Raw genomic sequence first — 16350 nt, 5'->3', positions numbered from 1 at the left:
TACATTGAGCCAATTTTAATAAATAGTTATATTCATTTTCATTGGCACTGGTAATGAAGATGAGTGAGACAAAAATTAACAGTTAAAAATATAAAATAGAATAACAAATACCAAAAACACAATGTGGTTAAAATGCACTTAAACTTACCTTAATGCAACTCTAAAAATGATTCATATTTTATACATAACTACATTGTCTGTTTTGTTTTGAATTGCATTATTATAAAAATAAAAAAAAAAGGGTGTATGTGAAACACCTTCACCTGATTTTTCAACTGTTAGTTTTTATTACAATAATAATAGTAAGAGGAAGAAGGGAAAATGCTAGTTATCAGTCAGAATAAGCAATTTAGCTCATTTCTTATTTTTATTATTTTATTATTGGCGCTTAAGTACAGCACTTTATATAAAGTGCTCAGGTTGAACACTCAAACAGGGAGTGAGTGAGACTTGTTGTATATACACGATCTTTGAAGGTTTCTGTTTCTGGGAGGAGCTTGAGCCTCCCCTCCATGGATGTGTTTACCATCACTACCGGGAGAAGGAGGAGCTGGCCGGCGGACAGAGGAGGACTCACCGGTTGCTGCTGGTAGGTGACATTTACAGCCCGCAGTTGGCTTGGGAAACATTAAACCACTGACAAGCGGGTTTCGTTGAGCCGACTGTTATTTTTCTCCCCATGTTAAACAACAAATGGGTTTATTCTATCAGTTAAAAAATAAAGTAAATACATGTCAGGGTTTTTTAACGTTCTACACATGAACGATGAGTTTTATGTCAGTTAGGTACTTACATAACGGCAAGTAAAATAGCTTGTTTTGTGGTCGTTGCAGTGAGTAAACCCGATTTTTTACATGTTTGTGCTGCTTGTTTTTTATGTTTAGGCTTATAGTTTATCAAAAAAGGGTCCGATTGTAGAAATATACATATAATAAACATAAATCAGCCCGCAGATGATACGACACATTGCTCTGTCATTTTGTGTATATCCGTCGGTTGATGTCAAACAGAGCTAAACTTATAATTTCTTCTCTTTAATTGGACAGTAACATCAACAAACTATAACTAGAAATTTAAATACTAATCGTATTTAATGCCTCCTTACATTCTATATGGATTGCACATATCCGTTTTTGTTGTGTTTTTTTAACAGATCTTTCATTAATCTTGCATACTTTCTTTTTTTTAACTTAACACATCCATGTCAGTGTAACTACAGTTTGTGTGAACTCCATTCGCCTTCTCAGAGTTGACCTTTAGTCCATATTGAGCAGCCACACTTAGCTCTCATGTATGTCAGCTGTTTAAATCAGCCTGTTTACTGGACTGCACGGTTGGGAAATGTCTTCAGTCAGGTCCTGCTGCCATTCAAGGACACATTTTTGCTGATCAACAAGGAAGAGAGTGCAGCTTTTTACTGGCACTTATACTTACATGAATTTGGCTAACCCTGTGAGCGTCTGGCCCCTTATCACCTCAGAGGACAGCTCTTCAGATTAACAGAAGCAAATGCTACATAGAAATAAAAACTGAGTTTTTCTCAGATTACTGAAGTGAAGGACGCAGCCCTCCCACAACTTTGTCAGGATTCGGTATCTTTGTGGCCAGTATTATCATTAACCATAATTCATTTTATTGTAAATAAATAATATAAATACATTTTCTGATGGATTTGTATTGTTTACATCTGAGACTAGAGCTTTACATACATTGTGTAAAGAGACATATTCCCTTTTTTCTTGTTGTCTGACATTGAATCAGACAAAAATATTTCCTGTACCTTTTATCCTTGTATTTGATTATCTCCATTATGTTCTTCTTACAGCCTCAGAAAGATGTCTTTAAATGTTCCTCCTTGTAGCTTTGGCATTCATCTGGATATTAATGCTACTATGGAGAAATAAAACCACAACAGTAGCGATGCCTGGGAAAAGAGAGGATTCAGTTGAGAAGGACATTTCCACTGCACATGCCTGCTCTCATGCAAGCAAACCATCTCCCTCGGCAGCTGCTCCCAAATCAAAATGCAATGATGGCAACAACCATCTGGCCAGCTGTGAGTGTGCAGGTCTTTCAGTCAAAGGAGCGAAGTGTGATCCTCTCCAGGCCTCCCCGAAGGTAAATTCAGGGCAGGCACCGCTGCCGCAGACCCCACAGAACCCGTCTAATACCATCCCACCGATGCTGAGCTCAAGATCTGAGCGTCGGGAACGCCTCAAGTTCATTCTCGGAGCATCGGAGGATAATTCTTCAGATGAGGAAGTGCTGATGACAAAACCTCCAAGCGGTGCATCTCAACCTCTGGTTTCTGCATCCAGATCGGCGACTGACCAGGCGTCTGCTGCTGTGCCACCGTCCAGCTCTTTGGTGCTAAAGTAAGAGGTTGTCTCTTTCTAAGTAGATCTAGTTCCCACGATTTGAGCTCAGAGAGTGTTTAAAGCCCTGGAATGTGACATGTAAAAGCGTCTGATTAACCAACTAAATACTAAACAGGATAGTTTTCCAGGTCTAAACTTTGATCTTAAGCTGACCAACCTAATGTTAGTAATATGTAGTGTCTGGTAACACGATCTTCTCCTTCTCCACAAGCGTTATCACCTGACTACACAGAGCTGTGTTATTGTTGCCTGCCAAACATCTCGGCTCTATTATTGGAACAAGAGCCTTGGCCTGTGACTTTCAGAACTGAAGTTTGTGTGACCTGGATCACAACAGATTAATCTTCTTTTGAGTCTTTGGCTGATTTTTAGATTTCACCTTTTTTTGTGAAACTCTTGAAAGTTACCAGAAATGTTTGTTTTTTTGGCTCAGGCTGAAATAGCTTTTTTGGGATGGAAAGCCAGAGCAGTAGTTTAGTGCTTATAGGTATGCGCTCTGCTTGGCGTGCTTATTCTGGTAACCATCATCATGAAAAAGAGAAAGGTAGGATGCAGTGATGAAGTGGTTGTTCCAATTTCTATTTATATGACATGTTTTATCTTTGATTTGCAACATCACACATTGATTTTAAAATATTACTCATCTGTATTTTGGTTTTTAACCTTTTGACTACATGCATGCAGAAACAGAAATAAAATTAAAGGTAATTTTGCTACTTTTGTGATCTACTTTATATCTAGGTCGAACTAGACCCATATTTCCTAAAATAGATCTGATTAAAATTCTAAACAAAGTTACTAAACCTGCTGTTTCTTAAGGTAACAAAGTTCAAAAACTGTGCCTTAAAGATATGCTGTTCTGTATTCTTAAAATTCACAATTTATAGATTTAGAAATATAGTCCAGATGCTAAATAAAGTAATGAAATAGCCCTAGACATGTACTGACCATCAGACGCCAATTTCAACATTGTGTTGTTTCATGATTTGGCTAACTGATGCAGTTAAAACCTGGCAACTATTCATTGATTTAAGGTTAATATTTTCTACTCAAATTTCCAGGATGTTACAAAAACTACACAAACAATCGAAAAATTGAAATTTATGTGAATGAACAATGTGTAGGAGCCCTTATTATATTTATGTTTGTGTGTTTCCACACAAACATAATTTACCAGCTTTTTTTCAACCCTGTAAAATTTCAGTTTTATTACCTCAGTCATGCTTAAAATACAAAGAAAGCTACACAAGACCCAAACCCCAAAAGAAAATGCAAAGAAAGACACAATTTCAGCTACAATGGATCATGACTACATGTCAGACATGGAGACTAAAAGAGGTGCAGGAGGGAAAAGTGCCCTCGATGATATGGCAGATTTGCTTCATACTCCTTCCAAGGGAGCTCATGTTTGCAAAATAACGAACCATAACACAACAATGGAGGATCTACTGGACGCCATTCAAGCATTACAGCTGAGATTTGACACCCAATATGAAAAGATGGCAGACATGACCGCAAAGTTAACCCAAAACACGGTAATGATCAGTAGTCTTTCCAAAGCCCCAGAGTGCAATGCCGCCAAAGTGAAAGATTGTAAGGAGAAGATAGCTACTATGGAGACTGAGGTGTCAATTATGCGTAAGGAAGTTAACAAGCTCCAAGTTAACTTAAGAGAACTGGATCATTATAAACAACGATAGAACTTAAGGATCAGAGGGATGAAGGAGACGATGTGGGAAAAAGTTCGGTAGGATGTGATTCAACTCCTGGGGAAGATTGTTCCAGAATGGGCTGAGAGGATGGATGAATACGTTGATACAGTTCATCTGCTAGGAAGATGGAGGAGAACCGAACCCTCCAGATTATTGTACAGTTTACCAAACGACAGCATAGAGATGGCATATGGAAGATGAGCAAAACCTCTGTGGTTTGCGAGTCCTCTGATGTCCGTTTTATGGTGGGTCTGATGAAGGAGGACCAGCTGGAGAGGGAGAGAAACTGTGGCCACAGATTCTTCAGACTAGGAAGGCTGGGGACCAGGCCTATTACCGTGGGCCCTTCGTATACATAAAGGGCCTTCGCATTTATGCAAAGGACTAAAAGATTTTAAGATACTGTCTAAAGATGCTGCTGAAGATAGTTTTACAACGAGGGTGGAATTTGTTTTTATTTAGAAACTAGAGGGACGTACAGTCTATTCCTATTATACTTAAAAAAGAAGCTAAAACCTATTCATTTAGTTGGCTTTTGGTGTATGTTCTGATATTTTCTTAAGCGGTTACTGTTCAAACAGCATTGCAAAAGCCTAAAACCTTTTATTTCTTTCAATGCAAGAGGATCCAGGGACAATTTGAAAAGAAAAGCATTATTTTTATTTTGTAAAGGGCAAGGTGCGCCCTGCACTTTTCTGCAAGAACCTATAAAATAAGGCTCAGCGGTTCTGATGTGAGGGCGGATGCAGAAGCAGAGAGCAGACATGCTCTTCTGCAATATAATTAAAATATTATATAATAACACTAATTGCTCTGTCAAATAAAAAAATGTTACCTCCCATAGATTCAATCTTAATTGAGCAATTATGCAAGGAGGGTGGCCCAATTTCCCCTTATCTCTTACTTTTAGCCACTCAATTCCTAGCTGATTATATTTCTATAAACAACTAATAGATATTTCTGTTTTTGGTAAAGAAATCCGAATTAGTCAGTTAGCTGACGATACGCCGCTGTTTTTAAATGAAAACCAAAGTTTCCCCTGCTTTAAACTTAATCCAAACTTTCTCTGATATATCAGGGCTTCATTTGAATATTACATAGCCCGGGAGGGGACATGGAGGGATTTTTTTGTTTTCTTTTGCGTCCCCACGCGATACTTTTGCATTCGCTCGCAAAAAGTTGTTGATCACCTTGAGAAAGCTGTGCAGCAGCACATTTGATAAATTACTCACAAAACAAACAGCACTGATATGGCATTGGTATGGTTTATATTCTAGATTGATGGTCTAGATTCTAGAATTGTGCCACTTAAGGTGGCAGCAGGTAGGAGTAGCTCTGTTACTTTTTATTCTGATTTATTCTTTTTTGGGAACTCTTCCTCTTGTGGCGGATACAGTTGATTTTTTTTGGACGACTGTCCTCTCCGGTGTCGGATGATGTGCAGCTTGGAGGATTTTTCCTAATACTTTTCTACTTTTGGACATTTGTTATGATGCATTGCCATGGCAATTGGGTTGTTTCTTACAACCGGGAGCAGCTGATTAATATCTCAAAAGCTCAAATAATACTTCAACTACAACCCCAAATCCCTGATGAGTTGAAAAGGAGACGCCGTGGATGCAGAACAGGAGCTAAGAGAAGAGAGAGAAGGAGGAAGTTCAAACCATCTCTTCTGTCGATTATGATGGGCAATGTGAGATCGTTGGGAAACAAGTTGGATGAACTCCAAGCCCAATAAAGGACCCAGTCGGAGTATTATGCAATATTACGTGCTTCACTGAGACATGGCTGCAGGATCATGTCCCAGCGTCTCTCTGCCAGGCTTTTTAACCATACGAGCAGACAGAGATTTAAAGAGGAGCGGCAAATGTAAAGGAGGTGGACTGGCAGTACTTGTGAACAACAGATGGTGTAATCCAGGACATGTAACTGTGAAGTGTCAACTCTGCAGTCCAGATATTGAACCCAGAGAGTTCACCAGTTATTTATGCAACAGTTTACGTTCCACCTTCTGCTGTTGCCGACATTGCATGTGATGCCATCAGCTCAGTTGTTGCTAAGCTACAGACACAAAACCCCAATGCTTTTGTGGCAATTTCTGGTGATTTTAACCACGCTTCACTTTCTGCTACACTTCCAACGTTTCAACAGTTTGTCAGCTGCTCTACCAGAGAAAACAAAACGTTGGATTTGTTTTATGCAAATGTCAAGGACTCATACATCTCTACAGCAAGACCTCCTCTAGGCAAATCAGATCACAATCTTGTTTTTCTCTGCTCGAAATATAAGCCCCTTGTTCAGAGGCAACCTGTAATAAAGAGGACTGTGAGAAAATGGTCACAGGAATCTGAAGAAGCTCTGCAAGGTTGCTTTGAGGCTACAGATTGGGACGCACTGTGCCAGCCACATGGAGAGGACATCAATGCCATGACTGAGTGTGTAACCAACTATATAAACTTCTGTGTGGATAATTAAATTAAATTCAATTCAAAAATACTTTATTAATCCCAAAGGGAAATTAAATGTTGTTGTAGCTCATATTATGAAGGTTTCTTCAAAGAGCCGTTGTAGATGCTGATGGCTGTGGGCAGGAAGGATCTCCTGTAGCGCTCCGTCTTACAGCAGATTTGAAGAAGCCTCTGACTGAAGACACTCTGTTGTTGTAGGACAGTCTCATAAAGATGATGCTCAGGGTTCTCCATAATGTTCTTCATTTTATGAAGAATCCGTCTTTCCACAATGATCTCCAGAGGTTCCAGAGGAGTCCCCAGAACAGAACCAGCCTTTTTATCAGCTTGTTGAGTTTTTTTAAGTCCCTGGCTCTGATGCTGCTTCCCCAGCAGATGATGGTAGAAGAGATCACACTCTCCACAACAGACTTATAGAAGATATGCAGCATCTTGCTGCAAACACCAAAGGACCTAAGCTTCCTCAAGAAGTACAGTCTGCTCTGTCCCTTCTTGTAGATGGCTTCACAGTTGCATCTCCACTCTAATCTGTTGTCCAGGTGAACACCGAGGTATTTATACTCCTCCACCACCTCCACTTCTTCTCCCATGATAGAAATAGTTTTTGACTTATTCCTGTTTCTCTTAAAATCTACAATCATCTCCTTTGTTTTAGTCACGTTCAAAATGAGATGATTGTTTCCACACCATGCCACAAAGCAGTTCACCACCTTCCTGTACTCAGCTTCTTGTCCATCTCTGATCCACACCACGACTGCAGAATCATCCGAGTATTTCTGCAGATGACAGGAGTCTGTCTGGTACTGGAAGTCTGAGGTGTACAGAGTGAAAAGGAATGGTGAGAGTACAGTCCCCTGTGGTGCTCCTGTGCTGCTGACTACCTGGTAAGACACACAACCCTTCAGTCTCACAAACTGTGGTCTGTTTGTCAGGTAGTCTTTGATCCAGGAGATTGTTGAGGCCTCCACCTGAGTCTTCTGGAGTTTCTGACAAAGCAAATGAGGTTGGATTGTATTAAATGCACTGGAGAAATCAAAGAACATGATCCTCACAGTGCTGCTGGCTTTGTCCAGATGACAGTGGGTTTGTTGAAGCAGGTGTATGATGGCATCTTCAACTCCAACTCCACAGCGATAAGCAAACTGAAGGGGGTCCTGATGGTTTACTGTTTGCTTACTCAGGTGAGCCAACAGGAGTCTCTCTAGGACCTTCATGATGTGGGATGTCAGGGCAACAGGTCTATAGTCATTGAGGACTGATGGGTGAGTTTTCTTTGGTACTGGAACAAGACAGGAGGTCTTCCACAACACCGGAACCTTCTTCTGGGCCAGGCTAAGGTTGAAGAGGTGCTGCAGAATCCCACAGAGCTGCTCTGCACAGGCCTTCAGGACTCTAGGGCTGACATGATCTGGACCTGCAGCCTTATTCCGATTCAGTCTCTCCAGTTGCATCTTCACCTGACTTCTTGAGACACACAGGTGGAAGGGGGAAGCAAAGGAAGCATCAGCATCTTCTGATATGGTTGAAGGCAAATATGTAGAAGCAGAAGAGTCTAGGGCTGAGGTGGAAGATGAAAATTTTGAGGTGTTACTGGACAGCTGTGGGTCCTGTGGGTCAAAGGAAGGTGGAATGTCTGTTTGGCTGTGAGCAGGAGAGGAGGATGCGAAGCCATCTACAAGAAGGGACAGAGCAGACTGTACTTCTTGAGGAAGCTTAGGTCCTTTGGTGTTTGCAGCAAGATCCTGCATATCTTCTATAAGTCTGTTGTGGAAAGTGTGATCTCTTCTGCCATCATCTGCTGGGGAAGCAGCATCAGAGCCAGGGACTTAAGCTGATGAAGAAGGCTGGCTCTGTTCTGGGGACTCCTCTGGAACCTCTGGAGATCATTGTGCAAAGAAGGATTCTTCATAAAATGAAGAACATTATGGAGAACCCTGAGCATCCTCTTCATGAGACTGTCCTACAACAACAGAGTGTCTTCAGTCAGAGGCTTCTTCAGATCTACTGTAAGACGGAGCGCTACAGGAGATCCTTCCTGCCCACAGCCATCAGCATCTACAACGGCTCTTTGAAGAAACCTTCATAATATGAGCTACAACAACATTTAATTTCCATTTGGGACTAATAAAGTATTTTTTAATTGAATTGAATTGAATTTATTTGTCATATGCAGATTAACATGCTGTCAACAATGCGATTAAATGCTTAGGATAAGAAGAACCGTTCAAATCACTATAAAAACAAAAGTGGCGTGCAAAAAAAGTACACATCATACAGCAGTAATAAGCAAATAAAGTGTCACAGATGTGGTTTACCGTGCAGTATTATTGTCCTGAGTTCAGTAGTTAGACAGCATGTGGATGATAACTGTCTTTAAGTCTGATTGAAGACTTTTATTTATGGCCGATTTCCAAATAAGACTCAATAAATCTCAAAAACAGGTCTCCCACAAAGTATTGCGAGATAACCCAAAGACTATTGCGTGAGAACGCAAAAAGTATAGCGTGGGAATGCAAAATAATTGCGAGCGAACGCAAAAGTATTGCGTGGGGACGCAAAAGAAAAAAATTCCCCCATGTCCCCTTGCGGGCTCCGTAGAATATAAAAAACTGTGAACTTCTTACGGTTAAAGGTTGTGCTTTAGAATCTAAATGTGATATTTCTGTTAAAGAAAGTGTCACATATTTAGGCGTAATTATCTCAAAGAACAACTCCGAAATATGTTCATTAAATTTTGTTCCCTTGATTACTTAACTGAAAACCAAAAAAATGCCTTAATCTATGGCTTCAAAGAGACCTAAGTTTTAGAGGACGGGTATTGTCATCTAAATCTGAGGGGATATAACAACTAATTATTCTGAGCTTTCCTTGGATTTAGACAATCAAACTCTTAAATCTATTGACCAAATACTATTGAATTTCTTATGGAAAAATCACATACATTACCTAAGAAAATCTTTGGTAATGAACTCTTATGAAAAAGGAGGATTACATTTTTCTTGACTTCATAAATATGAATAATACCTCAAAGTGAATTTCAAAAAAATCATATTTAAAAGATATTCCTTTGGAAATATTGTTCCCAAATTACATGTTTTCAAGCGTAGGTGGGCTCATTATCATCCTTCTTTGCAATTATAATATAGAAAAAATACCAGTAAAATTCTGCATTTCACAAACAAACACTTCTTTTCATGGGCATTTATAATTCAATTTAACTCAATTCAGTTTATTTATATAGTACCAATTCACAACACATCGTCTAAAGACAACGTAGAAAGTCAATTCAATTGAATCATTCAGATTTCAAGTCGAGTACACACATTCCAATTAATCTTTACTATCAAGCAGTGCAGTCGGATTCAGTTTATTAATCTCAATATCAATCTAAGGAAACCCAGCAGGTTGCATCGAGTAAGCAACTTGCAGCATTCACACTTCCTGGATGAGCATGTAGAGACAGTGGACAGTCGGTTGCATTGACTTTGCAGCAACAGCTGTTTGTGTATTTTGGAGTTGGCATCATTCATGTGTTTGCTGTGCGTTTAGCGGTTTGCTTCGGGTTTGCACCTGTCGGCCACCGTACATTGTACCATGCTGTAGTAACAATTTCCAACCAACAATTTTCCCTTCAGTACACTGAAACACATATGGTATCTCTTGCGTGATATCTCTTCCTGTATCTCTCTGCTGAAGTCCTGCAGCATTTTTGCACGAACTAAGGCTTTTTGTATTTGATTCTGTGGGACATCCTGGTGATAAACCCCCCCCCATCCCACACTATTCATGTCCAGAAGCAACAGTTGCAGCTCTGTTACATATTTGCAGAGAGCAGCCAACAATGAGCCTCAGGGGATCTGCAGAAATTGCGCTGCTGTTCTTGTGGGAGGGAGGAGGGAAGGAGGCTCACTAGGACCCAGGAGGACGGACTGTGTGGAGACCTCTTTGTTTTGGTCTTGGCAGAAATAGCTTTGAAAATCCGCTAAAGAGCCTCAGCGCGGTAAAACGGGGCAAATAATGGATCGGAATAATTTGTTCCCTTACCTCCAGAGGTGAGTGTTTTTAGAAAGAGGCTTCACTCCCCTCTCTCTGTTTAACCCGAGACTTTGATAGCTGCTTCTGCAATCGGAATGTAAACAGTGTTAGCTTCAGGTTTCAACAAAAATGTAGAAAAAATAACTGACGACTTTATGCTTGCAGAGCCTAAATCGACAGCTAATAGCAACTTCTGCAGACGCGTTAGAACAGGAAATAGATCGTTTGCTGGAGTTCACAAAGTTCATTACACTTTAGCGCTTGTTTTAAGGAAATGGTAAAACAATGCAATTTGTACGTTTTAGAGGAAGGATGTGCACAACCAATAACTTTGTGGGTGTGACCTTATCATGAAACGGTGCAGTTAAAAGCTGGCATTGTTTTTGCTCAAGCGATTTTCTGAAAAACCCCCTCATGAATATGATTAGAGTCTAATCGTGCAATATAGCATGAGCCTCTTTTAGGTGGCCCCTACCTGCTCTATGCTGCTCCACTGTATATAACACAGAGCTGTAAAAAACAACGTTATCTGGCTGTATTTTAATGGCAGGCTGTATTTCCTCAGTGAAAGGTACAGTTCAAGAGTTAAAGTTCACACCAACTCAGACAGCAGACATTAAGTAATGCTCACACAGGCGGTTGTCATTCTTACCCAACATGGGTCTGAACATTTATAAAGTAAATGGATCCTAATGCATTAAGGACAATAGAGAGAAGCCCATGGATACTGATGGTATGTACTTAAACTATTTTTTAATCAGATCTCAGAAATAGTACAATAATAATAAAAACAAAAAAATCAGTACCTACAAATAGTTAAAGCTACACACTGGTAGTTGATACTGCTTGAGTTGTTATTATATTTTTCTTTATAAGCACCGCCAGCCCTAAGCAAAAACAAAATCAACTGCTGCTTAAGACCCCCAAGCAATTTTGAATATATTTGAGCTTGAACTTGTTTTGTTGCTTTTGGTTGTCTAGTTTTTAAGAATTGGCCAAGCTTTTAACTCTCGCCATTGAACTTGCAGATTTTCAACTATTTGTAATTGTTAATTACTTATAAATGAAATGTTATAAAATGTATTTATGTTTTGTACTATTCATCAAGTGCATTGATTGTGAATATTTTTATTGACCGATAGTTGTGTTAGTTGAATCATAATTTAATGGTAGTACTGTTGGCAGCCGGGATCCAAGTCAAACTCTGCTTAGAGCCTCATTTAGTGTTGGGCCGGCCCTGCTTTCTTGTAATACCGAATACTGAACTGATAGTCAGGATCACATTTCTCTTGTTCTGTTTTTTTTCTGTGGGCCAGAAGGTAAAGTTTGTGAGCCAGAGTGCTATTCTACTGGTCTAAGGATTGAATGTCTTAGTCAGTTAGGTATAGGTGGTATGACACAGAGAGATCATAAGGTATAAGCTTGAGTAAAACTACCACTATTTCATAGTATTTACATGTTAATTAAAAACCAAAATGCATAACATTATATAACTGCTTTATTTGTAACAAAAGCAACACATGTTTCAACTGCTGCCAAATTAAGATTATATATTATTACCATTCTAATATTATATTATACATGCATTTAGTTATTGTTATTTTGATTTTCACACATACTTTAGACCTAATCTTGTTTGCCCTTCTTTTTTTTATATAGAAACCGTGGGAGTATTACAAGCTGATATTTGCGGGTTAATTAGTTGGGCTATCTGCGGTAACCAGTCTGCAGTCAGGTGCTCAGCAGTAAGGGCTGCTTGTAGTTCGCCAACTGTAGTTTTAAATAGCTTCACCCTAACAAGAGTAAAGAGTGGTGTCCCTTTAGCTAGTGTGCGTGTCAGACAAATTCATATTTCTTATAAGCAAGGGTAAAGTGTAGAAGCATTGTTTCAGCCAGCTGACTGGCAGTGTCTAGAAACAGTCAGGATAGGGGCCTGTGTTTCTTACAGTGGGGAAAATTCTGATCACTCCAGCACTTTTCCTTCAGTATCTCATTAAAAGGATTGTATGCTTTAAGAATAGTATGAGGAAAAATGTAAGTGGGGTTGAAACAAACATTTTAAAACTTTGTTTTAAATTTGTTTGCCTGTTGTTAGTATAATTTCTGTTTCTATAGAACTTCAATTTTAAATTTACAGTTTGTAAGAACCAAATGTGAAATTATCAAATGAGTCAAAACCTATTGACTTGCCAGCATTTTTTTTGCATTTTAAACATTTGAGTTGTTACTTTGGGTCTAACATTCTACAACTCATAAACCTAGGATTAAGAAGTTTAGGTTTAATAAAAATGTTTCCCTTCAATCTTTTCTTAGTTATCCATATGTTAGAGGTAAGAGGGCTTTTTGAGCATCATAATCTGTAAATATATTTTCTGCACTTTGAGTTTAAAGATCTTTCCCAGAGCTAATGATACTCAGGATCAAAGTTTGCTCTCTGAGAAGAAACAGGCTTATTTAGTGTGCTTGCAAAATATGTCTGTTCCAGAAACTAGAAAATGGAACGAAGGTAAAAGTCGGCATCAGTGTGTCAGTTTTTTGATATATTTCCATTTTGTTACTTCCAGAACTGTTAAAACTTGATAAAAAGTGAAATCATGAGTAAATAATTGTCTACGTTTATGTTGCTAATAGAGAGTTATATAATGGTGTCTTTTTGGAGGCCAGACTTAAAGTAGTTGCACAGTCTGTCTCTGCAGCTGACCTTTCACTCAGGTTTTTGGTTTTCAGCGCTGTTTTTCTCTTTTTGTCCTCTTTAACACTGACATAGAAAATGACATGCTTACATTTTTGTAAGATATCATACCGAGTTAAAAGAACAGAACAAACTCAAGTGGGTGAGTTTTGCCATGTATCTGGCCAGAATACATACCATTAAGTTTTCCCTTTTAGACCTAGCATGTCTGGTCCTCACTTGGTGAAAAAAGGACGTGAACACAGAAAGATGGATCTCCACAGGGATTTCACGGTCGCCTCACCTGCTGAGTTTGTCACCCGATTCGGTGGCAACCGGGTCATAGAAAAGGTATGAATACATTGTTTGTTTTCATGACACAGCAGCAGCTTCCTGAGGCTAATCAGGTAGTTTCTGTTTCTGTGACACAGGTGCTGATCGCCAACAATGGCATCGCTGCAGTCAAATGCATGCGTTCTATCCGTCGCTGGTCCTATGAGATGTTCCGTAATGAGAGGACCATCCGTTTTGTGGTCATGGTTACACCTGAAGACTTGAAGGCTAACGCAGGTCATTGTGCACTGTTACTCAGCAGTCATTACCAAGATCATCTGAGTTACAGTGAGAAAGCACTTAATACGGTGAGTTTGCTGTTGAGTCATGAGGCCTGATATTGTTTTCTTTTATTCTCCTGTGCAGAATACATAAAAATGGCTGACCATTATGTGCCTGTGCCCGGTGGCACCAACAATAACAACTACGCCAACGTAGAGCTGATTGTAGACATTGCAAAAAGAATCCCAGTGCAGGTACAATTCACATTCTTGCCTCATGGCGTAACAGTTCAACTTTTATTCTTAGTTATCTCCATGATAACAGACCGAATCCACAAATAAACATATATTTTTATACTTGTATTGTTTTGCACAGGCTGTGTGGGCCGGCTGGGGCCATGCATCTGAAAACCCAAAGCTGCCCGAACTCCTGAACAAAGCAGGGATATCATTCTTGGGTAAAACCTCCTTTAAAGCTTCATAGCCTTCATTTGATTTAACGCCCTTTCTTCATCCACCTAATTTTGCAGTGTTTCTCAGGTCCATCTAGTAAAGCCATGTGGGCTCTTGGAGATAAGGTGGCTTCTTCCATTGTTGCCCAGAGCGCTGACATTCCCACACTACCATGGAGCGGATCAGGTGATTCATTACTTGCCCACACAGTCCTAGTTCTTACAAAGGGTGGTCAAACATTTGTAGGCTCTTGTCTTGTACGTCTGTTTATGTGCTAATGTGGCATGTCCAGGTCTGAGAGTGGAGTGGAGTGAAGAGGACCAAAGACAGGGACATGTAATCAGTGTTCCTCTAGAGGTCTACACAAAGGGCTGTGTCCGTGATGTAGATGATGGCCTGGCAGTAAGTGTATAAATGAAAAAAAAAAACCTAATATTTTCTTCTATTACAAATTTATCTAATCAAATGTTTATACGGTGTTTTCCACATTTATAGGCAACACATATATTTATGTGTAAATAAGGCATGAAAAGAAACTCTTTTATTGCAGTTCTGTCACAGTACATCCTGTCACATTTCAGGTTGAAGCATAGATCAGGGGGATCTTTGACAATTCCTCTTTGTATAACCTCTCTAACTAATCCAGAGTCCTGCATCTTCTTTAATGTTCTATTCTCTTCAGCTCACACCACAGGTTTTCTAAGTGGATTTTGGTCTGGGGACTGAGGTGGCCATGGAAGGTTGATTTTGTGTTTGGTGAACCATTGCTGTATAAATTTTGGCACGTTTTGGGTCATTATCCTGGCAATGACGACCTGTTTTCAGTTTACTGGGAGAAAGGCGCAATTTTGTTAAATCTAAAAGCTCCTGGTATTTTAAATATGGTCCATGATGTCATGCACTCTAACAGGTGACCAGGGCCCTCAAAGGGAAACAGACCCAAAGCATCTCAGATCCTCCACCATACCTAACAGCAGGCAGGAATATTTTCCGTTTGTTTTATGCCGAGCAAGTGTTTTCTGCCAAAGCGCTCGATCTTGTTGCTGAGTTGTGAGTGTTGTGGTTGCAAGTTTGAAACCAGTTGGATTTGCCATTTTTCTCTGTCCAACTACTATTAGCAATACAAGCCAATAATAATATATATCTTATTATTTAATTGGTTGAAATGCAAAAGAAACTTCTTCAGAACTGGATATTTTACAGTACTGGGTGTGTCGCTGGTTTAACGTTTAGAAGTGCTTAGTTTATAGTTCAGACAGGTAACTTTTACTACATTCTAAAAGCGTGCAGCCATTTTGGATTTTCAGCTCGAGTCTCTTTGGCAAGGTCCCACAGTCACAATTCTTGTTTTTCTGTCTGGGAACCTGCAAAATCCATGTTCCGAGTACAAAGACGAGCACCATTAGTCTCTTCTGAACAGGGCGCACAGTTGCAGTTGAAGCACCAGTAGATTCTAGGAAACTACTCATATTTACAGTTGTGATAGTTTGGCAGAAAAGACTGGCATGCCTTCTTAAAAATCTAGTTGGTAGATTATCTAATGGTTTTTATGGAGACTTGATGATGTGAAGATGCCATGGTGTTGCAACGTTCTGAAAATGGGCTGTGGATACTTAATTTTTACTTATTTACCTCCCTCCTCACACATATTCTATTGTCTTTCCCATTTAAAAGGGTGGACCACAAACCTTTGCCTCTTTGTCATATTATTTGTATATCCCAGGGAAACAGAACGTCACAAATTACCTATTGAAAATTATATATAATAAATAAATGTACTCAGATAAAAGGTTGGATTGTTCTATATTTAATAGTCTAGGATTTGGCTGCTGGAATAAAATATGATTTTATTTTAAGGCTTTTATACATTTTTATCAGGGCTGCCAGTGAGTCCTGAGGCCACTGATTTTTGCCAAATATTATAATTTATTTTCTCTTTTCAGGGAGCTGAAAAAATTGGTTATCCAGTTGTTATCAAGGCCTCTGAGGGTGGAGGTGGAAAGGGCATCCGGAAAGTTGAAAATTCAGATGAATTTCCAAGTTTCTTCAGACAAGTTTGTGTTCATATGGTTCATCAGA

The 16350-nt window shown here is 39.4% G+C and overlaps 1 protein-coding gene across 3 annotated transcripts in view; it reads left to right on the top strand.

The window, feature by feature from the left end:
- Positions 1-486: 486 nt before the first annotated feature.
- The window catches only part of acacb (acetyl-CoA carboxylase beta), a 41187-nt gene continuing 25323 nt past the window's right edge, over positions 487-16350 (top strand). Inside the window, exons 1-9 of one of the 3 annotated variants that reach the window (XM_047380965.1) lie at positions 487-589; positions 1826-2375; positions 13483-13615; positions 13696-13834; positions 13964-14073; positions 14195-14276; positions 14359-14457; positions 14564-14673; positions 16215-16325. In XM_047380965.1, the coding sequence (XP_047236921.1) occupies positions 1846-2375; positions 13483-13615; positions 13696-13834; positions 13964-14073; positions 14195-14276; positions 14359-14457; positions 14564-14673; positions 16215-16325 (1314 nt within the window). In that variant the 5' untranslated portion in view covers positions 487-589; positions 1826-1845. Of the gene's footprint in view, positions 590-1825; positions 2376-10450; positions 10611-13482; positions 13616-13695; positions 13835-13963; positions 14074-14194; positions 14277-14358; positions 14458-14563; positions 14674-16214; positions 16326-16350 lie in introns of those variants that run through there. The other 2 variants (XM_047380966.1, XM_047380967.1) reach the window with 2 other exon arrangements.

Source organism: Girardinichthys multiradiatus, chromosome 12, assembly GCF_021462225.1.
Source record: "Girardinichthys multiradiatus isolate DD_20200921_A chromosome 12, DD_fGirMul_XY1, whole genome shotgun sequence".
Classification (NCBI taxonomy): Eukaryota; Metazoa; Chordata; class Actinopteri; order Cyprinodontiformes; family Goodeidae; genus Girardinichthys; species Girardinichthys multiradiatus.
This window is presented reverse-complemented; position numbering and strand designations above follow the sequence as displayed.